Below are 21,935 nucleotides of genomic sequence, written 5' to 3'. Positions count from 1 at the left end.
TGGGCATATTTGTTTGCCCAGCAGTGAGGTCACCATTGTTCTTCCAGCAGCCTTGGCAGTGCTGAATGTTCAGTGATTGAAGTTTGTTCCATGGCTTGTCCATTGCTTATGGAAGCATGAGCGCATAATGATCTGGGGGACAGGATTGCACATTGACATTTTCTTCAAATTAACTGATCCAATATCCTTGTTCTTCCTTTCAGCATCAGTGGAGCAGGGCCGGGAGGAGGAGCAGCAGAGGCCCCCTCTCACACCTGAGGGCCCTGAAGTCTCATCAGCATCACACCATCTCTGCCAGGCAGGCACCAGTGCAGATACTAGCACCTCGGTGGGAATTAGAACATTGGCTAGTGTCCCGGGGCACAGTGGTGAGGGCACTTCACAGTCGCTGGAGGAGCTGGCAGAGACAGAGAGTGCCCATGGCGCTAGCAGCCACAGTGCCTGATGATGTGCCTCTGGAGTTGTCCACGATGCAGCAAGCGCAGGAAATGTGGCTGGGCGTGCGGAAGCGTCTGGGGAAGGTACATGAGACTATGCTTGGCTTGGTGTCCATGGTGGAGGAGTCTATGCGGGCTATTACTGAAGCAATGAGCCTCATGTCCAAGCGCCATGCATCCTCCATGGAGAGAGTGGCGACTCTCATGGAGAGGCTCCTCCAGGAGACCCATCAGGGCTTCTTGGGGATGCACTCTGACCAGCAATCCCTCACATAGGCATTGACCTCAGCTGGTCAGTGCCAGTGTGGGAGATGGTCTGGGTACCAAGTTTCTGAGTTCGGTGCCCATCCATCCACGGTGAGCAGGGAGGTCCAAAGCGATCTCACATAGACGCAATAGTTGCCTGTTGTCTCTGCAGGCTCCTCTCAGGGCGTTCTGGATGAGGGCGGCAGCTCCTCTGCCCCTATGCCAGTGACCGTTGCATCCGGTGAGGCTGTGACAATGGGGAGATGCCAGCTGTGAAACTGGCAGCTCTCTCCCTGGCGAGGCCATCACAGACTCCACAGGCCAGAGGACAACCACCAAGGTCATTGAGGCCAACAGGACAGCAGACTGTCTCAGATGCCACTCCCAGCAAGGGGTCAGCACCAAGATGTAGCACCCGAAAATGTAAACATAAGGCACCTTAGGCACACCATGGGTTTATCACTGGTGGTTTTGTGTTGGCCCGCAATGAGGTCTCTATGAGTTGGTGTGATTTTTAACACCATTTTCATTTTGTGTCATTACGTTTCTTTGGTTGCAATATTAAATTCAGACATGTCACCATGGCTGAGGTTGCCTCTTTTGTTCTGCAGGTGGATGGTTTCCAATAATGTAATGAGTGTTTTGTGGGACATTCAGCTTTATTAACAAGGACCTTAGTTAATGTTCCTTACCAGATTTTTCACCTAGGTCTCGAATATGGAGCATACAGCCCAGGCTTGTCCTGGAGGTCCATATGTGGCGTGCTAGCTGAAGTTGGATTAAAGCCTCCCGGGTGTCCCTGCCTCCCTGGAGTATGCCCAGGTCAACGTCTATCCCCTCAGCATTTCCCTGTGCGTGCTCATCCTCGGACTCACTGTTGGACACGCCGTGTGCAGCCGCAGCCAATGTGTCTACGTCTTCATCGTCCACAGCGTCATCCCTTTCCAGTGCAAGATTGTGGAGAGTGGAGAAACGGAGCCTCCTTCGGCATTGCACCTCAGACATATTGAGCTGCTTCACCGCCTGTATACCCTAGCTGCAGGATAGTGGCGTCTTCTGAGGCCCCTTCCACTTTGGAATACCTCTTAGCCCTGCACCCCTTTTGCCTGTGCCTGAATCCCCAAAGGTGGCTCCCCTGGAGGCTGAATGTGGACTCCTGGCCTCCTCTCCCTTCTAACCCTCCCTTTCTCCTCAGAGGAGGTGCCTCCAGCGGAGAGTTCCCAGGCTAAGGGAAGGCTTCCTGAAACATGCAGGCCCAAAAAAGATTCCTCACTGCAGAGTGCTGACCTGAAGGTTGTGAGTCCAGACCAAGCAGCTGGTATGCATTTTGAAGTATTGCAGATCACACAGGCAAGTATCAGTAACTTTGAAACATTAATATTTGACAGAGCACACTCGCGACTCCACTGAACCCTCTTATCCCGCCTGTGGATGAAGTTTATACAAATATGCCCTACCCACCTGCCCGTTGCGCCTGTGCGTCAACCCAAAGATTGCACGGGCGCTGAAAAATCGCGGTCGATTGGCGCCTCAAGGGCCTTAAGTGGCTCGTTAATTAATGGCGGGTGCACATCGGAGAACATCGTGCGCCCACCCACTGAAATATCGCAATGTCGCACGGTGACGTTGGGATTCTCGCCTGATGTCACGTCGCGTCATTTTACGTGCGTGCGTGCGGGGCCCACCCCTGCACACCAATGGGAAAATTCTGCCCATGGGTCCCAAAGCTTTCAACCACTGTGGTTTTCCTTGCTTGGTCTGTTATAGACTAATTGATAGAGATTGATTGCTATAATTAGTCAATTACTCCATTATTATTGCATCACACAAATACTAGAATTTAAACTAGATGGGCTGTAGTCTTTTTTCTTTTACACTTCTAAAACAAGTTTCAACATATAAAAATCCAGTTAAAACATGCATGTTTTATTTCACGATCATTATGAATATTTCAGTAGTTTGGCATATAGGTGTCATCAAGTCATAGAGATACAGCACGGTAAAAGGCCCTTCGGCCCATCAAGTCTGCGCCGGTCAAATAAGTACCTTCTTTCCTGACTACCCTATCTATGCCCCTCATAATTTTATACACCTCAATCATGTCCCCCTCAATCTCCTCTGCTCCAGGGAAAATAACCCCAGTCTATCCAATCTCTCCTCATAACTAAAACTCTCCAGCCCAGGCAACATCCTGGTAAATCTCCTCTGCACCCTCTCTAGTGCAGAAACTGTAACTATCAACAGATATTCAGAAGGATAGATTAAAAATATTGTTGGACTATGAAGATAAACTAAACATCGGAGTAGTAGAAATTGGTCATTGTTCTGCCCATTTTTCAGATGGAAAATGAGGTTCAAAATATACAATTTTGCAGTTATGTTTGGCGTCCCAAGGAAATCTGAAAATCATTCAATGCCAGATTGGCATTGGACAATTTTTGGGGATATCGAGTATATGGTAATGAGGAGCCCAAGAAGGGCTACCCTGAGTGAAGTCTTTGCTCAGGTTTTACCAGCACAGACGTGGTATGGTAAGCAACCACTACTAAAAAGTAGCTATTTTTTTAAGGATGATGTGGATTCATTACTGACCCCATTACATTTCCATATCATTGTTGACTGCTGTGTAACCTTGCCTTGCAATGCAGACAAGCCATTGAACCAGCAGCATTCTGATCAAAGGAAGGAAAGCAGCAGGAATAAATGAATGTAGGAGAAGCCGTTAGAAGACGTGCATGGCAATCAGCCAGGGTTATCTGTAATGGCACATTGATCAGCACTTCCCATGAAAGAAGAATCACAACCAACCTCTTCACTTTACTCCAGCATTAGCATGTCTTTAATATCATTCCATCTTTACCTGTCACATTGCAAATTAAACCCATAGGCCACAAAATTTGGCTTCGTAGCTCATGTAATTTCAGCGCTATATGTGCCGGTTTAGAAGAAAAATAGGAAAACCATAATCTTCAAGTTCCCCTCTAAGTCACACACCACACTGATATGGAAATATAATCAACATTCCTTCATCATCACTGGGTTAATATCCTGGAACTCCCTACTGAACAGCACTAAAACAGCACCTTCATCACATGGACTGCAGCGGTTCAAGAAAATGGCTCACCACTTCAAGATTAGTTTGGGAATGGTAATAAATGCTGGTGATGTCCACATCCCATGATAAATATTTAGTTGATGAAATTTCAATACCACTTCCAGTACAATAAAATCAGCATTGTAGACAACTTAGGTTAGTATTGTGAGCCAAACTCAATTATCAGCAGAAAAATGAGGAAGGCATGCTCTTGAATAATATTCATTGATGCATATTGGCTCTAAGTTAAAAGTCCATACTAGTCCTCTCAAGCAATTTTAAACATCATCACACCTCTAATTTTTGCAGGAAAGGCAGCCAGTGTTCATTCAAAAGGTCATTTCTGTATTTTTTTGTGAAGTATCCAACATAAGAAACAAAGGCTGTTACAAGAAGCACATCTCCACTCAGTGTTTCTTCCTGTTCCTTGAACCTAGCCACAGAGTCACCCCAGCGGATCTTCTCTGACACCAAACCTCCAACAAGTCTGTAAAAAGATCATTGTTTTTTTAATATAAATATCCTCTATTTTCCTCCTTTTTTTCAAGTTTGTACAATAGGATGATTATAAACTAGGACAAAGGGTAGAAAGATGATTTGCTCACAGCCTTTTACCAATGTCATTCTAAATCATGGACTAGCAGCTATGCAAGTGTGACCCAGGGACAGTTTACCTCGTTTTTCTGTGAAAACAGCCCAAAAGGTCAAAATGTTGCAAAACTCCTCTGAACTGAATTCTTGCCTAACAAATAAGGGAAGGTTATATTCCGCCAATTAGAAGAAAGAACTTTAATTCATTTTGGCCTTTCATATGATGCCCTAAAGCACTTCACAACCAATTAATTACTTTTGAAGTATAGTCACTGACTTGGATTTTCCTTTCACAATAGCAATGAACGCTGAGAATGCCAGTGGTCCCACCATGCCTACTCTTTAAGCGGGAGGAACCATTAGCGTGGCAATTTTGGCCTGGATTTTCCTCTCAGGATCTAGGCATCAATGCTTGCTGCTGACTGCACAAAAATTCCTAAGGACATACAGTTTAATATCCAATAATAATCCTAATGAGATATACGTGCCAGGAAATTGTGGGCATGTCTCCTTATCAGTTTCTCTGCAGTACACTAACAGCTAAAGTAATTTTCTCTTCATTGCACTACTGCTGATAAAAGTATTTAAAAGTTTTAAAAAGGTTTTAAGGTTTTTAAATGTATTGAAATTACTGAAAAAAGAGACATGTCTAAGCTTTTTGTCTTGCACTCATCAGGACACACAAGAATATCAATACAAGAGGGAAAACAACAATTTACACTGTATGTGAAGAGAGTGCTGACTGGCTGGCAAGTGGCATTGCCAAGAAGAGTGCATCACTGATGGTGACTGACAGTTAACTGCCAAGCATTGTTTGAAATTTAAACCAGGCAGCTTGACCCTGATTGGTCAGGGCCTTGCCCTGAGGAATGAGTCAGCAAACAGCTGTCACTTATTTTGTTTAGCTGAAACAGGTGCAATGTATGTACATGTTCTTTCTGTCTGCAAAAAACAGGGTTGTGTGTATTAATATAAGTAGCTTCCAGTACATTCAAAAGTGCCACATTGCGTGTACTGGAAGCTACATATATTAATACACAGGGCCCTGTTCTTTGCAGATAGAAAGAACGTGTACATACATTGCACCTGTTTCAGCTAAACAAAATAAGTGACAGCTGTTTGCTGGCTCATACCGCAGGACAATGTCTTGACCAATCAGGGTAAGCTGCCTGATTTAAATTTCAAACAATGCTTGGCAGTTAACTGTCAGTCATCATCAGTGGTGCATTCTCCATGGCAACACCACTTGCTAATCAATCAGCACTCTCTTCACATACAGTATAAATTATTGTTTTCACCATTATATTGGTATTCTTGTGAGTGTTCTGATGAGGGGAAGACAAAAAGCTTAGACATGTCTCTTTTTTCAGCAATACTCAAGTTCTGTATGACCAAACGGCTATAAGCATTGAAATTTTTTGTATGAGCATTTAAAAGTCATTAAAAGCATTTATAAGTTTTTGAAGTGCAAACCTACTTAAAATCATTATAAAGTATTGTAAAGCGCCAGCCTGAATAGTGACTGACTGCTTGATCTCAAGGGGCATGACCTCAATGACGTCAATGGGGGCTTGGCTGCGCCGAGAATATGGCTTGCTGCTAGACCTCAGGCATGAATTCACCAATGGAGACATGCTGCAGCTGGGGGAGCAAGTTCCTGCTGCGGCCCATGGGCAAGGTATGGGTGGATGTTTTTTGTGCAATAGTGCCAACGTTTCATCACCAAGAGGAAAATCTGGGCTAATTTGCAATTTGGATAATATGGCAGCCAAATTTTGCACAAACAGCAATGAAATAAATGTCTAGTAAATCTCATTTTGCAATGCTTATTCAGATCCAACTGTTAACCAAAAATGTCATGGGATCTTCTATGTCCACCTGAGAACATAGATGGGACCTTAATTTAATGTCTCATCCAAAAGGATGGTTCATTTGGCAATCCACTTCTCCTTTTGTATTGCTGAAGTTTAACTCTGGAGCAAGTCTTGAATCCATGATCTGTGCCTCAGAGATGAGAACACAACCTTGAGTCAAGGTGACATGGGACCATCTATTTTAAAAACTTTGCAAAAGCCCTTAACAAGTGACCATAGAACATTGCATGTGAACAGCTGATTATTTTTCTGAACAGAGTTATTTCTATCTACCTAAAAGCTAGAGATAATCCATTGAAAATACAGAAGTCTTTATGATCAGAGCAACATACCTTTGAGTGAAGGCTTGGGTAGGGTCACTGTTAAAACAGTGCAGGTTCATAGTGTAAGAATTGGAAATCTGGAGCAGACTATGAGGCCAACTGCCTGGACAGTATAAATATTCTGTTCCCTTGGAGGAATTGGCCAAATTCTAATAATGCACAAGACTTTATGGACATTCCTTTATCAATTCAACACCCTGAAGTATTGTGCCTATCATAGTAACACCACAAGCCTGTGATCCTATGGCATTCCTGAAGTTTAGTGTTATTGGCTGATAATGAAGAAAATTTCAATATGCCTGCCCATATTTAAATACATGCTTTCAATATCTGGCCAAAGTGATGCTTAAACATCCTTACAGCTGTACAAGGGGGTAAGGATCCAGTGGGCTTGTCATACTCAATTTTTCATCCTCCCAGCTATAGTAACACTGGAAAATGTAAGAGAAATAAACAAGTTCAAGAAGATAGATGGTGACATGAAACCTAACCCAAAGACAAAATATATAGCTAAAAATTAAGGATCTAGAACTAGCACAGTTTGCTCATTTAGTCCTATTTATACAAGTCTGAATTTACCTGTTTGCAAGTGAAATGGTTCTGTTGGTGGTATCAGCTTCTTGTTGACATTTGAGTTTTTCAGCTGTGGCTTTTTCAAATTCAGCTGTCAACTTTGCTAAATTTTCATCAAGTTCCTGAAAATTAATATTGAAAAATGATAGGAGGAAAAGATTGCAATCTACAAAATGCTGTTTGCAATAATGCTTAATATTCCTGTCTGATATTTTAAGAGTTATTTAGACATTTCAAATAAAACAAAAATAGTGTGCATGAATTAGTCACATTCTAAGATTACAACTGTAACTTCTAGCCTGTTTGATTTTATGATATCTCAGTACAATATTCTTTTTCTTAGTTTTCATGTTAAAATATTCATGTACTGATTTAAAAGTAACAAACAGATTTTGTGTTACAAATCAATAAATGTAAAAGATAATATTCAAAACAACAAAGATGCATGTACATGGATTACAATAGCCTACTACTTTGTTATTGCTCCAAATTTAACAATTTACACTTGCTTAACACCTCTAATTCACAGGGTGCTTTACAAAGGATTAGATTGGAAGTGAACAAAAATTGGAGAAAGTTAGGGAAAATGGCCATCAGAAACTAAGTTTTGAAGAGACTTTTGAAGATAGAAAGAGATGTGATTAGGTGGAGTTTCATTCCAGATTGAGAAGGAACAGATTAGCAATTGATTGCCAGGACTGTGATGGTTGGCAGAGCAGTCCTGTTCCTCCTGAATTCCACAGAAATTATTTAAAAGAAAAATTAAGTGTTGAAGAATCCTGAACACTAGGCATTTAGCCTTTAATGTTACATATTTAGAGTCTAATTGTCTGGCTTTGGCATGCATTTGGGACCCCATGAATTTGGCAGTTAGACTGCCTGCGCAGATTGGACCCAAGCTGACCTACTACTAAATTGTTATGCTTTGTGCCCATTTAATGCCTGGAAAACTGGCGCAACATGTACTAATTTCTATCCCAGAGAGTTCTAGAGTGCAAGGACAAGTGGATTAAGGGTCTGCGGAGGCATGCAATTTGGGCAGTAGTCCAGATTCAGAAGAGTGGAGGGTATGAACTGAGACATCCGCTACAGACATTTGCCAATTAGGATGGCACAATACTGGAAGGGATTTTTAATAAGATTGAGGATTTTTGAAATCAATTCACTAGAGGAAGGGGGCCCAATGGAGTTTTGTGTGGTTTGAGGTAATGTTGAGCAGCATTTAATATGAGACTATGAGACAGGACATAATGGTACAATTATTTGTGAGTTTGTCTATGACAGAGCCTAGTGTGGATGTAAAAGTTGTTCAGGAAATAGAATGAATATCAAGATTCATTTCTAGTTGGGCTTTATAAATTTAAAACATAAATGCAATTTTACCTTTTGAAGTATATCCTGCAGTATTGTGTATATTCAAACTTCTTATTAAATGCTTAAAAGAGCAGATATTAGTGTAGTACATTATGTGACATGCAAACTTACATTTATCATACGTGTGATACCAGCAAGTTTTTCCTGTGCAGCTGCCAGTTCAGCATTGGCCTGTGCCAGAGCTATCCTCTTAGGTTCCACTTCACAGAACACCTCGTAAAATCTTACAATGTTTATACACCATGAACAAAGACCAGCTGCAGCTATGGATTTCGTACGAATAAAATCAGCATCAAATATTGGATTATCAAGAATTGGCCTATTAAAAGTGATGGAAACAAATAATTATTCAATTAAAAGTAACCAAATCATTAAGAATTCACCCAAATAAAGTAGTCCTTTAATATGTTATATTAAAGAATATAACAATTTTTAAATATTAAAACTTAAGTAATATATTCAACATATAAAGCATAACACATGATCAATGGTAAACAATAGGAATGTATTCAATCCAAAATTGGTTTTGGAAAATATGTTTGTACACATTCAAGTCAAAATCAATGAAGGATCATATATGTCCAGTATTCATTGTCTAAACATCTTTTATTTTTATGTTTTTTTTTCTCTCACTGGTTCTACTTAGTGAAACATAGCTTGGATTACACTGGGTAGAGGTCACTATGTATGTAAGGACCATAATATGGTATGGTAGAATACCATAGAATGGAAAGTAATGATATAAGATAAATGGAAATGTGACATATCAAATAACACAATGGAGCTCTGAAGAAATCAATTAATTCAACATTCAAAGCTTAAAAGAGTTGTGCAGGGTGTGATAAAGAGCCTAAGATGCAGTCAGAATGACTTTAGAAGCGAAGGATTTTGTATTAAAAAAATCAATAAGAATTATTTGGGAATACAAACAAGAGAGCTTGAGGAGGATGAAATGCTTTGCTAGAGAATGGTTAAGGAAGATTTGATAAATATTTGTAGCAGGGCTTAGGGTAAACAGCAAAGCAGTGTGAGGACCGAATGTCCAAAAAGAGACACATAAGGCTGGCAGAGGCCCTCAGATAAGTTGAGGGAGGTTGGGGGTGCAGTAGGGTGGGGGTTTGTGGTGATAGGGTGGGGTAGTTGTTAGTTGTGCTGATGATGGTTTGGATCTGACATATTCTAGGATCTTGAAATTCAGGCTAACAGTGTTGGATTTTCACTGCGTAGGTGGGAAACAGAATTTGGGACTGTTTCTGTGTCACAAGTCTGCTCCCGAGGGGTAACAGAAATGGGCTCTGAGTTTCAAGGGGACAACCTCTGGATATTCACCCTCCAGCAGACATACCTGAGGAGCCTCAGGGTGTACATTGCTGCAAAACTTGGAAGGCTACTTACTCTCTCCTCAGAATGGCTCTGAGCCATCGTGCTACTGAGGACCTGCCAGCAGTGGAACCTGCACCTTCCAATGAATTGGGACAGCTGGTATTGACCATAGATGGCACCAGTGCCTTATCACACTCTCTTTTGTCCTTCCAGGAGAAATTGGGCACATGATGCCTGCGAGAAGGCCCAAACAGATAGAATGGTGCCATATCTTCAAATCATCACACCATTGGAGGTTAGAGTGCTGGAAGTAGCCAGGATTGCAGACCACAAGCAAGACAGCCCTGGCAAAATGGAAACTCATGGTGGAGATGGCGATTATAGAGGGCAAGGCGCTTATTAAAGAGGTGCATTGCACTTCACCCATCCAACAGCACGCCGAACACATGAACACATAGGGAAGCTTTGGAAATGCAGAGGCTTCTGCTTTCCAAGGTTAGATCTCATGATCTTTTCTTGTGTTTCACACAGGTGCAGATGTCCACCCAAAAAGACCTTCTCTCTCTCCATCACCAGGACAAGATGACTAACAAAGATCTGAAGAAGCACCATCATACCTTTTAAGAGCACTGTCCACCAGTGTGGATGCACTCACTTTCAGTGGGTCCTGCATGCATTTAGATAGAGTGGCACTGAGTGAGCATCATGGCACAAGCATGCAGGAGGAGGCGCAAGAGGCAGAGGCAGCTGTGGTCCTTGGAAGAGGGAGGACAAACACAAACCTGCTTTCAGGGATGATGACCCCTTTTCACCATCTGAAGCCGAAAATAGTAAAATAAAGTATAGAGTGCTGTAAGAATAATAGTTGAGCAGATCACTGAAATTCTCATGTTCAATTTCTGTTGCTGGTATAGGCCAGAGGATTTTGAAAATTATAGTTACTTGCTGATGCTCCATTATTTGGCCATTGCAAAGGGATTAGGCCTTTCAACTACAGAAGATCAAGGGGAAGAGACATGGAATGAACCAATTATCTCTGAGCACATGGAGGGGAAGCATGTACCATCAGGCACAGAATTATCATTAACCAGTGTCAGGAGGTGGTGGGGTTTGTGCTAAGGCGGAACTTATGGAGCTTTCGAAAACTGAGGTGGCACTTACCACAGTAATGAGAATGTCCTTGCAGGACTTGTTTCTGATGTCATGGTATACATGGTAAAGGTATGTTAAATGACTACTCAAACCTCTTGTAGTGACATTGGAGGTGGCTGTAGGCTGTTTTGATGCAGTTGTACTGTTACTGAAAGGAGAACTTGTAAATACCTGCAATTACTCCTTGGAGACCATTGGTGCTGAGCAAGGACTAGTGGTCTACATGAGAGCAGACTGAAGAGTGCCAATTAATCCTGAAAGTCCTGAGTTAGGTAATCTTCAGGGCATCTATGGAAGCAATTGCTGCCTTTGAGTTCTTATCCTCAAGTCATGATGATGCAATGCTGAACTGCCATACATACCAGGATATTCTTCCAGTCATATCATACTTGTTGCATAATCGGAAGCCTTTCAAGTAACTAGAATGCTTGAAGACATTCATAGTACACTAAACAACCCAGTTTATTACCAATCTGCATCTGTCAGTTCTCTTTTAATTTCTTATCCAGTTTGTCTGATGAATTGTATTAACTTCCCTCCTAGGGGAAATTTTAAGGAGCCCACAAGAGCGGGAAACATGGCGTGCGGGGTGACCATATATGTGTTTGGGGGATGGGTGGGGCACATCTCATTAGGATTGCTGTCTGTTTCCCTATCACCTCTTTAGCCATTACACTGTGAGAAACATGGGGTGTGCCATGACCATTATCTGATACTATGACAGGCAACAACAAATCTCAATAATCACTAAGGGCAGAATTTCACAGTTGGCGTGCAGGGGCGAGGCCAACACGCAAGCGCGTAAAATGACATGCGATGATGCCAGGCGTGCGCCCCGACGTCACTGCATGCCATTGCGATAATTTGGAAGGCTGGTGCACTATGAGTTCAGAGGCGCACCCACCATTAATTAACGGGCCAGTTAAGGCCCTTGAGGCAGCAATTGACAATGATTTTGCGCAGCCCGTGCAATTTTCAGGGCGCTGCATAGGCACAACAGGCAGGCGGGTAAACCACATTTTTAAAAACCTCATCCATGGGCGGGTTAAGAGGGGTGAGTGGGCTCGCTAATGCGCGTTGTTAGAACTTTAGTTTATTGCTTAATAACTTCACTTCGTTTCAGAGCTGCTTTGACAAAAATAACATGCTTCAGTTCAGGACTCTGGAGGAATCAGAACATTTGGGGCCTTCCAGGTATCAGACAGCCTTCCCTTATCCTGAGGATGGGGATTGTGGTCTTCGTTGGAGGCACCTCCTCTGAGGAGGAAGAGAGGGCCAGAAGGGGCAGGAGACCAGGAGTCCATATTCAGTCTTCAGGGGAGCTACCTGTGGGAAGACAGGTGCAGGCCCAAGGGGCGCAGGGCCAACAGGAAGTCCAAGGCAGAAGGGGCCACAGAAGATCCTGCTGCCAGGATTTACAGGCGGCAATGTAGCTACCTCAATATGTCTGAGATGCAATGCCAAAGGAGGCCCCTCAAGGGAGACCATGACTTCCATCTGTCAGATGATCGGCCCTGAGATCAGCTCCAACTGTGTGGGTGGACACCGCATGCCAGTGGCGCTGAAGTGGCCCTCAATTTCTATGCCTCCGGCTCTTTCCAGGGGTCAGTTGATCTTTGTGGAGTCTCCCAATCAGCTGTCCACAGTTGTGTCAGGCTGGTAACAGATGTTCTGTTCAGGCGTGCATTGACTTTCATTCACTACCGCACAGACGGGGCCAGCCAGGCAGAGCAAGCCAGAGGCTTTGCCTCAATTGCTGGGTTCCCCCACATCCAGGGTGCAATTGACTGCGCACATGTGGCCATCAAGGAGCCAGTGGGTGAGCCGGGATCATTCGTCAACAGGAAGGGATTCTACTCCATGAACATGCAGATAGTGTGCGGCCATAGGATGCAGATTCTGCAAGTCTATGCAAGGTACCCAGGCAGCTCTCATGACACATACACCCTGAGACACTCCCAGGTGCCAAGGCTCTTCAGCGCTCCAGCCCGGCTGGATGGGTGGCTGCTGGGTGACAAGGGCTATCCCCTCAGAAGGTGGCTCATGACGCCCCTCTGCCATCCAAGAACAGAGGCAGTACAATAGGCGCCATGCCTCCACAAGGGCGGTGGTAGAGAGAACCATCAGTCTTCTCAAGATGCACTTCCGATGCCTGGTCCATTCAGGGGGCGCTATGCAATACCCCCCAGATCTTGTGTCACTGATGCGCATGCTGCGCTGTCCACAGTCTGGCGCTGGAAAGGGGGGACGCAGTGGAGGAAGATGATGTTGACGCAGCTGCACTCGCAGCAGATGAGGAGTCCAGTAGTGAGTCTGAGGACGAGCTCGCTCAGGAGAATGCTGAGGGGATAGACGCTGACCGGGGCAACCTCCAGGGAGGCAGGGACACCCGGGAGGCTTTGATCCAGTGCTCCTTCAGCTAGCCTACCAAAGATGAACCACAACCACATGCCAGGGCTGCAGGCTCCATACTCGATACCTGAGAGCAACATTTGGATGGTCAACAACATGAACTATGTGCCATTTCTATAAAGCTCAATGACAAAAAAAGTCACTCATAACATCATGAGCTCCCCTTCACCTGCAGAATGAATGAAGCACCCAGAGGCTTGTTGAGAACCAACACATTTAATGATTTGCAGCTTGGCATACAGAAATCAAACTAACTGAAAAGGTGTTGAACATCGCACCAACTTAACAGTAACCTAAAAGTGGGGCAAAACAAAACCACTAGTGACAAGCCCATGTTGTGCCTAAGGTGCTTTACGTTTACACTTGAGGGTGCTACGTCTAGGTTCTCCCCACTCGCTGGCACCGGCATTGGAGACAACCTGCTCAATCTGCTATCCTGTTGGCCTTGATGACCTTGGCATGTGTCCTCTGGCCCATGGAGCCTGTACTGGCACCGCCTGGGAGGGATCGGCCAGTGCCACGGCTAGCATCTCCCCAGTCACCGCAGCCTCATTGGATGCCACAGTCACTGGCAGAGGGGCAGAGACGCTGCTGCCATCATCCGGAGCGCCCTGAGAGGAGCCCGCAGAGGTGGCAGGCAGCTTTTGCGCCAATGTCAGGTTACTTTTGATGGATCACCATTGATGGATGGTCACCTAGCTGGGAAGCTGGGTGCCCAATCCATCTCCCACACTGACAGTAACCACCTGAGGTAATTGCTGGTGTGAGGGCTTGCAGGTCCAAGCGCATCCCCAGGAAAACCTGATTGATCTCCTGGAGGAGCATCTCCATGAGAGTCGCCACTCTCTCCATGGAGGAGGCAGTGCGCTCAGTTATGAGGGTCATTGCATTGCTCATGCTCCTCATGGACTCCTCCATCATGGAGACCATGGCACGCATTCCCTCATGTATCTCTGCCAGATCCTCCCGCACACCCTGCTGGACTTCCAGCATCTGATGCCTCAGGGACGACTCCAGAGGCCCATCATCAGCCACCGACTGAGCATGTTCCTGATCCCCAGAATTCCTCTGACTGCCGGCAGCCTGGGCACTCTCTGCCTCTGCCTGCACCTCAAGCAAGTGTGGTGCCCTCACCGCTGTGCACCGTGATACTAACCAATCATCTTATTCCCACCGAGGTGCTGGTATCTGCTCTGGTGCCTGCCTGACTGAGAGGGTGTGATGCTGGTGCGTTCATATCTTCTTGCCCTCAGGGGTCAGCAGTGGTCCCTCAGGCTCCTGAGACCGGGCATGCTCTGGTGAGGCCGAAAAGAAGAACAAGGACATTTGATTAATTGAAGTAGTTACATTGTCAATGTGCATGCTTAGCACCCAGATCAGGATGAGCTCATCTTTGCTTTATCAATGGGGATCCCATGTTGGAGGCTGAAATAAATATATAGTCAACAGTGGAATGGTTGCAATGACAGACACCGTGACCTCAATGCATGACACCCTTACCTCCCAGTGGCATCCCAACCTCACTGCGGCCAGTTGGTCTAGGCGCATGGAGCCTCTCCAGCTCCAGTGCCTCCTGCTCATATGAGGATCAGAAGGTGGGGCTGCTCTCTGTCAGTCTGCAGCCTCTCAGCATTAGTGTGTGCTGTCTTCTCCTGAAAGGAGAGACGAGCATTGATTAGTCCACCCTGTACCTACATTGCCATTGCAGCCTTGCCACCCCCACCTGAGGAAAACCTTGCAGGGCTCATCTGATTCATGACCCTGGATTTGCAATACACTCATTCCTAGCAGCCAGGGCTCACCCCTTTCCTCAGATGCTGCCTCCATGACATTTGCCACTCACAACCCATGAACACTACCATCTGGAAGTACAAGGGCAGCGGATAGATGGAAACACCACCAACTGGAAGTTCCCCTCCAAGTCACTCAGCATCCTGACTAGAAAATGTATCGCCATTCCTTCACTGTCACTGGATCCAAATCCTGGAACTCGCCCCCTAACAGCACTTTAGTGCTGCACCACATGGACTGCAACGGTCAAGAAGGCAGCTCACCACCACCTTCTCACGGGCAACTAGGGATGGGCAATAAATGCTGGCCCAGCCAGCGAAGCCCACATCCTGTGAATGAATGAATGAAAAAACAAAATTCTGAGGAGCGGGATGTGGGGGGGCAACCTAACTGCTGTGCTAAGCGACCCATGCCAACACAGTACTCACCCTTCCCGATCGCAGAAGGTCAATAAACCGCTTGTGGCACTGAACCCATGTGCAACTCACCACATCGTGGGAGCTGACCCGTGAAGCCACCTCCTCCTAGGCACGTTTGGTAAGGCTGGGGGCTTCTTCCTCCAGTCCTCTGGGACAAGGATATTCCGGCGTGCTGCCGCCTCCTTGAGGAGGGCAGCGCGGCACTCATCGGAGAACCGTGGGGCCGACTGCCCCGCTGACCTGCCCTCCCACCTGGCCTGCTCCCTGACGATGTTGTCCATTGCAGCTAACCAAACTCAGTGGTAGATCACCTAACTCAGTGGTAACTAAGGGAACTCAGTGGCAGCTAACCGATCTCAGTGGCAGCTATCGAAAATCAGTGTCAGCCTTAGGACGGCTGCCCGCACTGTTTATGAATAGGCTGCTGGGTCACCATTGGACCCGGCGGACATTGGCCTCCTGCTGCCGTCCGCCCCTTCCCACAGATCTCGGGAGCCGCGAATTATGCTGGGTGGGACTTAAATGGCCCGCCTATATAAAATCATGGTGCGCACCCGATCGTGGGTGGCGGTCGGGTTCCTGACTGCCTCTGCCCGCTCCCGCCAAGCCCAACCGCCAACTGAAAAATTCTGGCTTAACAATCGCAGAAAACGAATAATATCGTGTGTATATTTACAAGTGTAAACCATATGGAAAAATCACCCATGCCACCTTTGTGTTCAAAATTTTTAAAGTTTCCTTTTCCTTCTGCTACATCTAGGTGCTATCCCGAAATCACCAGCTGAGGTGAAAGCAGTCTGCTCAGTTTCATGCCCCGTTGCCTTGGATGATCATGACTGGCATGGGGCCTTGAAGGCTCCAGACTACTGAAAGTCTTCTGCACTGGTGCAGGGGTGTCCCCCTTGGCCTTGCCTGCTGGAGCTGTCGGGGTCAGCCCTGGGGATGTCCTGAGACAAAGGCTCTGGGGCAGCTGGCACATGCTCCTCATCCTGCTGGATGTGCAAAGGCATCTCCCTGCTTCCTGGACAGGAAGGCACTTCTGCCTCACCCCATTCTCATATGAACGTACGAACATACGGATGAGGAGCAGGAGTAGGCCACTCGGCCCCTCGAGCCTGGTCTGCCATTCAATAAGATCTGATTGTAACCTCAATACCACATTCCCGCCTACCCCCAATAACCTTGCATCCCCTTGTTTATCAAGAATTTATCCACTTTTGCCTTAAAAATATTCAGAGATTCTGCTTCCATTGCCTTTTAAGGAAGAGAATTCCAAAGACTCACGACACTCTAAGAGAAAAAATTCTCCCCAACTCTGTCTTAAATGGGAGATCACTTATCGTTAAACTGTGACCCCTAGTCCTAGATTCTTCCACAAGAGGAAACATCCTTTCCACATCCACATTCCATATCAAGACCCCTCAGGATCTTATGTGTTTCAATGAAGTTGCCTCTTATTCTTCTAAACTCCAGCAGTTCCAAGCCTGTCCAACATTTTCTCATAAGACAACCCTCTCGCCTAGCCACTGCTGCACCAAGCCCACGGCCAGAGCGATGGAATGCAGGTCAGAGCGCATATGGATCGAATGTTTGACCTGGCTCTTCATACCAGTCACCATCTTGTCCATTGATGCAGCCATATGCTTGAATGCCTGGGAAATGGCAGAATTCGTGGATAGCATGGGCTCCTCCATTTTCCACCCATAGCTGCGCATAATCCCTGGCATCTATACCATATTTTCCCCTAACCTCTTCTGCATGTCTTGTGGCTGCAACCAGAGGCTCATCATCAGCATGAGACTCAGCAGGGGCCTGGTCCTCAGTAGTCTTCTGGTGGTCTGGGGATCCGGCTATCACATCCTCCCTCAGCTGTTGGGATGTGTCTGTGATGTGTTCACCAGATTGTGCTCCTGAATCTACAGGCAAACCCTACATGGACCGTGTGGGTGTAACTGAGCTGGTGGGTTTAGATGATAAGGCTGATGACAGTGCTCCCTCTGGGGCACAGGCTGCTTCATCCCCAGAGGTGGAGTCTTCAAGTTCCTGGTGTGGTTGTGGCCTGGTTCTTGGATGATGATGACCTGTATTGGAAAACAAAAACAATCACATTAGAAATCATCATAATTTGAGCACTTCACATTTCACTGCATGTATCTTTGTGCCCATTTGCCACACCAGGATGGTTGCCTCGTCCTCGTTATGCCTGGCTGGTCCAGCCTCGCCATCTGCGGATCGCGATCCCTCCTATCCAGTGATTGCCATTGCCTCTTCCTCAGCTGGTGTGAGAACTCTGAGCATTCCTTCTCCTGTGCTTCTACTCTCTTTTGTGTCTTGCTTGTGTCTGCTTGTCCTGCATGACAAAGTGCAGAGATAGTGACATGCCAAGTGACACCTAGCCCTCTTGTCTACATGCATCCCCATCTCACATAAGGTTCTGTCATTCAAACATTGCATCCAGGTAGACACAAAAGGCCGACTTGGAGATGTTTTGGCCTTAATTGCCATGTGGCACTAAGGCTGTGTATGCTTCTGACATAGCTGTCGACTCACACATTTACATTACTGATGACCCCACAAGAGACTCCTGTTGAAGATGTGACACTGGCATTCGCCCTTGCACATTCGGAGCAGGATGTTCACCCATTTCCTGCCCTAGACCCAGATCCACTGGTCACCCCATGGTGGCTCAGCTCCTCTGCCACCTCATCCAGGCTGCCTTGGCCTTGAAGGAGCTCTTTCTTATACCATCTTCAGAGAGCCTTTCCCTGATGGCTTGGAGGAGCACCTGCAAGGAGGCATTTTTTGAAGAGTGGGGCTGGTTGGCTTCTGCGATTGGACATCTCTTGATACAATGTTCCACTCAAGCACTGGAGCATCCTGGCAGTGATCACAACCTCCTTGTTTAAATAGGAGGCTTTTTAATAGGCTGCATGTAAATATACTATTGTCAGCTGATGGCAGGGTTCATCAATGAAACGTTTCCCCCATTGCTAGATCACATGTGTTTTGAATGCACGCCACTGGCATTTAGAATTTTAATTGTAATCATGTGGGAAAAGACAAAAAGAGACAAAGCAGAAGTGATACTCAGTTCCGGTTACAACATCAGAAATAACACGCTGTAGACAAAATCCTGCCCCTAATGTCTACCTAGGAGTCAGTTGGTCGCAGGTATTCCACTCATTGCACTCACAGAATTGTTATAGTGCAGGAGGTCATTTGGCCCATCATGTTTTCAATGGCTCTCCGAATGAACAATTCACCCAGTACCACTTCCCCGCCTGCACATTCTTCCTTTTCAGATAACAGTCTAATTCCCTTTTGAATGCCTCAGTTTAACCTGTCTCCACCATACCCTCAGACAGTGCATTCCTGAACTTAACCACTCGCTACATGAAAAAGATTTTCCTCATGTCACCTTTGCTTCTTTTTGCCAATTACTTTGAATCTGTGCCCCTTTGATCTCTATCCTTTCATGAGTGGGAACAGTTTCTTCCCATCCACTTTTTCCAAACCCCTCATGATTTTTAATGCTTCTATCAAATCTCCTCAGCCTTCTTTTCTCCAAGTAAAATAGTTCCAACTTCTCCAATCTATCTTCATAACTGAAGCTCCTCATCCCTGGAACTATTCTCCTGATTTTTTTGCACTCTTTCAAATGCCTTTACATTTTTTCTGAACTGTGGCACCCAGAACTGTACACAATACTCCAGCTGGGGCCGAACTAATGTCCTATGCAAGCTCAGCATAACCTCCTTGCTCTTCTACTCTATGCAACCATTAATAAAGCTTAGAATACAGTAAGCTTTATTAACCACTCTGTCCTGCCACCTTTAATGACTTATGCACACATACACCTAGGTCTCTCTGCTCCTGCAACCCCTTTATATTTGTACCCTCTATTTTATATTGTCTCTCCGTGTTCTTCCCACCAAATTGAATCACTTCACATTTCTCTGCATTGAAATTCATCTGCCACTTGTCCACCAATTCCACCAACCTGTCTTTGTCCTTTTGAAGTTCCACACTATCCTCCTCACAGTTCTCAATGTTTCCAAGTTTTGTATCATGTGCAAATTCTGAAATTGTGCCTTGTACACCAAGGTCTAGGTCATTAATATATATCAGGAAGAGGAAGGGTCCCAACACTGACCCCTGGGGAACTCCGCTACAAAACTTTTTCTAGCCCGAAAAACACCCATTTACTCTCTGTTTCCTGTCACTCAGCCAAATTTGTATCCATGGGCAGCATTTTCCTGTCAGCGAGTGGGGGGTGGGGGGGGGGGGGGGGGCCTGCTAGCTGACGCATAAAATGACGCGCGGTGACGTCGGGCGGGCATCCTGATGTCACCGCACGTCATTTAGATTTTCCTATTAAGGTCATTTAATACCTAATTAACTCAATGAGCTGCCCGTCCAATCTTAAGGTTGGCGGGCAGGCAGAGAGCCCAGGTGGCCTTCGCATTTTTCATGAAACCTCATCCATGGACGGGATGAGATTTCATGAAGTGTTTTAAAATCTAATAAAAATTTATACATTTATTCTTTGACATGATGGTGTCACATGAGGGGGCATGTTTTAAAAGGTTTAAAAACCTTTATTTAAAAGTTTAACACTGAGGGAGTGCGCGAAAGAGCACAGGGAGCCACTCAGGGAATCCTCCCCCACCCGCACAGGGAGCGCTCAGCGCTTCCGGGTGCGTGTCACGATGGGCAGGCCTTAATTGGCCCACTCACGTAAAATGGCAGCGTGGACCCGATCGGGGGTGCCGATTGGGTTCACGCCTGCCCCTGAACAACCCCCCTGATGGGGGCAAATTTCTGGCCCATGTTACTATTATCCCATTTATTCCTTGAGCTATATATTTGCTCACAAATTTGTTGTGCAGCACTCCACCAAATGTCTTTTGGAAGTCCATGCACACCACATCACCAGCATTGCCTCATCAACCCTCTCTGTTATTTCTTCAAAAAACTACAGTAAGTTATTTAAACACTATTTTCCCTTAACAAATTCATGCTGGCCTTCCTTAGTTAACTTGCATTTGTCCATGTGGCTATTAATTTTGTCCCAAATTATTGTTTCTATAAGTTTCCCCACCACCAAAGTTAAACTAACTGGCCTTTGCCTTTACACTCTGTTTCCTGTCATTCAGCCAATTTTGTATCCACGGGCAGCATTTTCTTGTTGGCGAGCGGGGGGGCGGGGCCTGCTCGCCGATGCATAAAATGACGGCTTATCTTTACATATTTTTTTGAACAAGGGTTGTAAAGAACATATCTTTTTATTTCTGATGGACTGTGAATTAAAATTACAATGGCTGCAGTTTGAAGGGCATGTCTACTGGAATAGTGTGAGGGATATGTACAATGTTGATGTCCTGGAACAGAGTGTGCCATGAAAGACAGGATGGTCCTATTGTGTCGGACCATTACCCAAAATGAAAGCAGGATATCAGTATATCCTTATAATCATCGATATGACAACTCGATTTCCAGAAGCTATTCCTTTAAGGCTAAGGTGGTAGTGGAAAAGTTAACTCAGTTTTTCACTTGTTATGGCCTACCAATTGAAATACAATCTGACCAAGGCTCTAACTTCATGTCTAAAATTTTTCAGGACATAATTAGCAGTTTGGATGTCAAACAACTAAAGTCTACCGCCTATCACCCACAGACAAAGGGAGCTTTAGAGAGATACCATCAGACTCTCAAAACCATAATTAAAACCTATTGTCATGAATACCCAAAGGATTGGGACAAAGGATTAGATTTCTTACTATTTGCTACCAGAGATTCTCCAAATGAATCTACTAGATTTAGTCCATTTGAATTGATCTGTGGTCATGGAATAAGAGGTCCATTAAAAGTGGTTAAGGAAAAGTTCCTAAAACAGAAAGACGAATCCTTCATGTTGCATATGTATCCATGTTTCTAGAAAGACTCACAGGAGCATGTGAAAATTTCACAAGCAAAAATGAAAGAATGGGCAGACAAACATGCTACAACTAGAATGTTCCAAGCAGGAGATGAAGTATTGGTATTATTGCCAATGCAGGTGAACCCTTGAAAGCGAAATTCGGTAGCCCCTACAAGGTAGTTAGGAGAGTTAGTAAAGTGAATTATCTGATAGATACTCCTGAGCATAGGAAGAAGAAACGATTATGTCACATAAACATGCTGAAGCAATATTGTTGCAGGGAAGATGATGGGAAAGAGCAAGTATGTCAGGTGGTAGGAGTAATGGAGGATGACAGAGAGAGTAAGAGTAAGGTAGAGGGAGAAGTAGACAGTGCACAGAATGAACCTCCTACAATTCGACTAGC

The 21,935-nt window shown here is 45.3% G+C and overlaps 1 protein-coding gene across 1 annotated transcript in view; it reads right to left on the bottom strand.

Annotated features, from left to right (window-relative positions):
* The window catches only part of LOC144699540 (dynein axonemal heavy chain 17-like), a 785,608-nt gene that overhangs the window by 146,664 nt on the left and 617,009 nt on the right, over positions 1-21,935 (bottom strand). The window contains 3 exon segments of the mRNA XM_078570587.1: positions 4,072-4,264; positions 7,145-7,260; positions 8,624-8,831. Coding sequence (XP_078426713.1) covers positions 4,072-4,264; positions 7,145-7,260; positions 8,624-8,831 — 517 coding nt within the window.

The sequence above is a fragment of the Cetorhinus maximus genome, chromosome 24 (genome assembly GCF_964194155.1).
Source record: "Cetorhinus maximus chromosome 24, sCetMax3.hap1.1, whole genome shotgun sequence".
Classification (NCBI taxonomy): Eukaryota; Metazoa; Chordata; class Chondrichthyes; order Lamniformes; family Cetorhinidae; genus Cetorhinus; species Cetorhinus maximus.
Note: the sequence above shows the minus strand (reverse complement) of the source record. Positions and strands in the feature narration are given on the sequence as shown.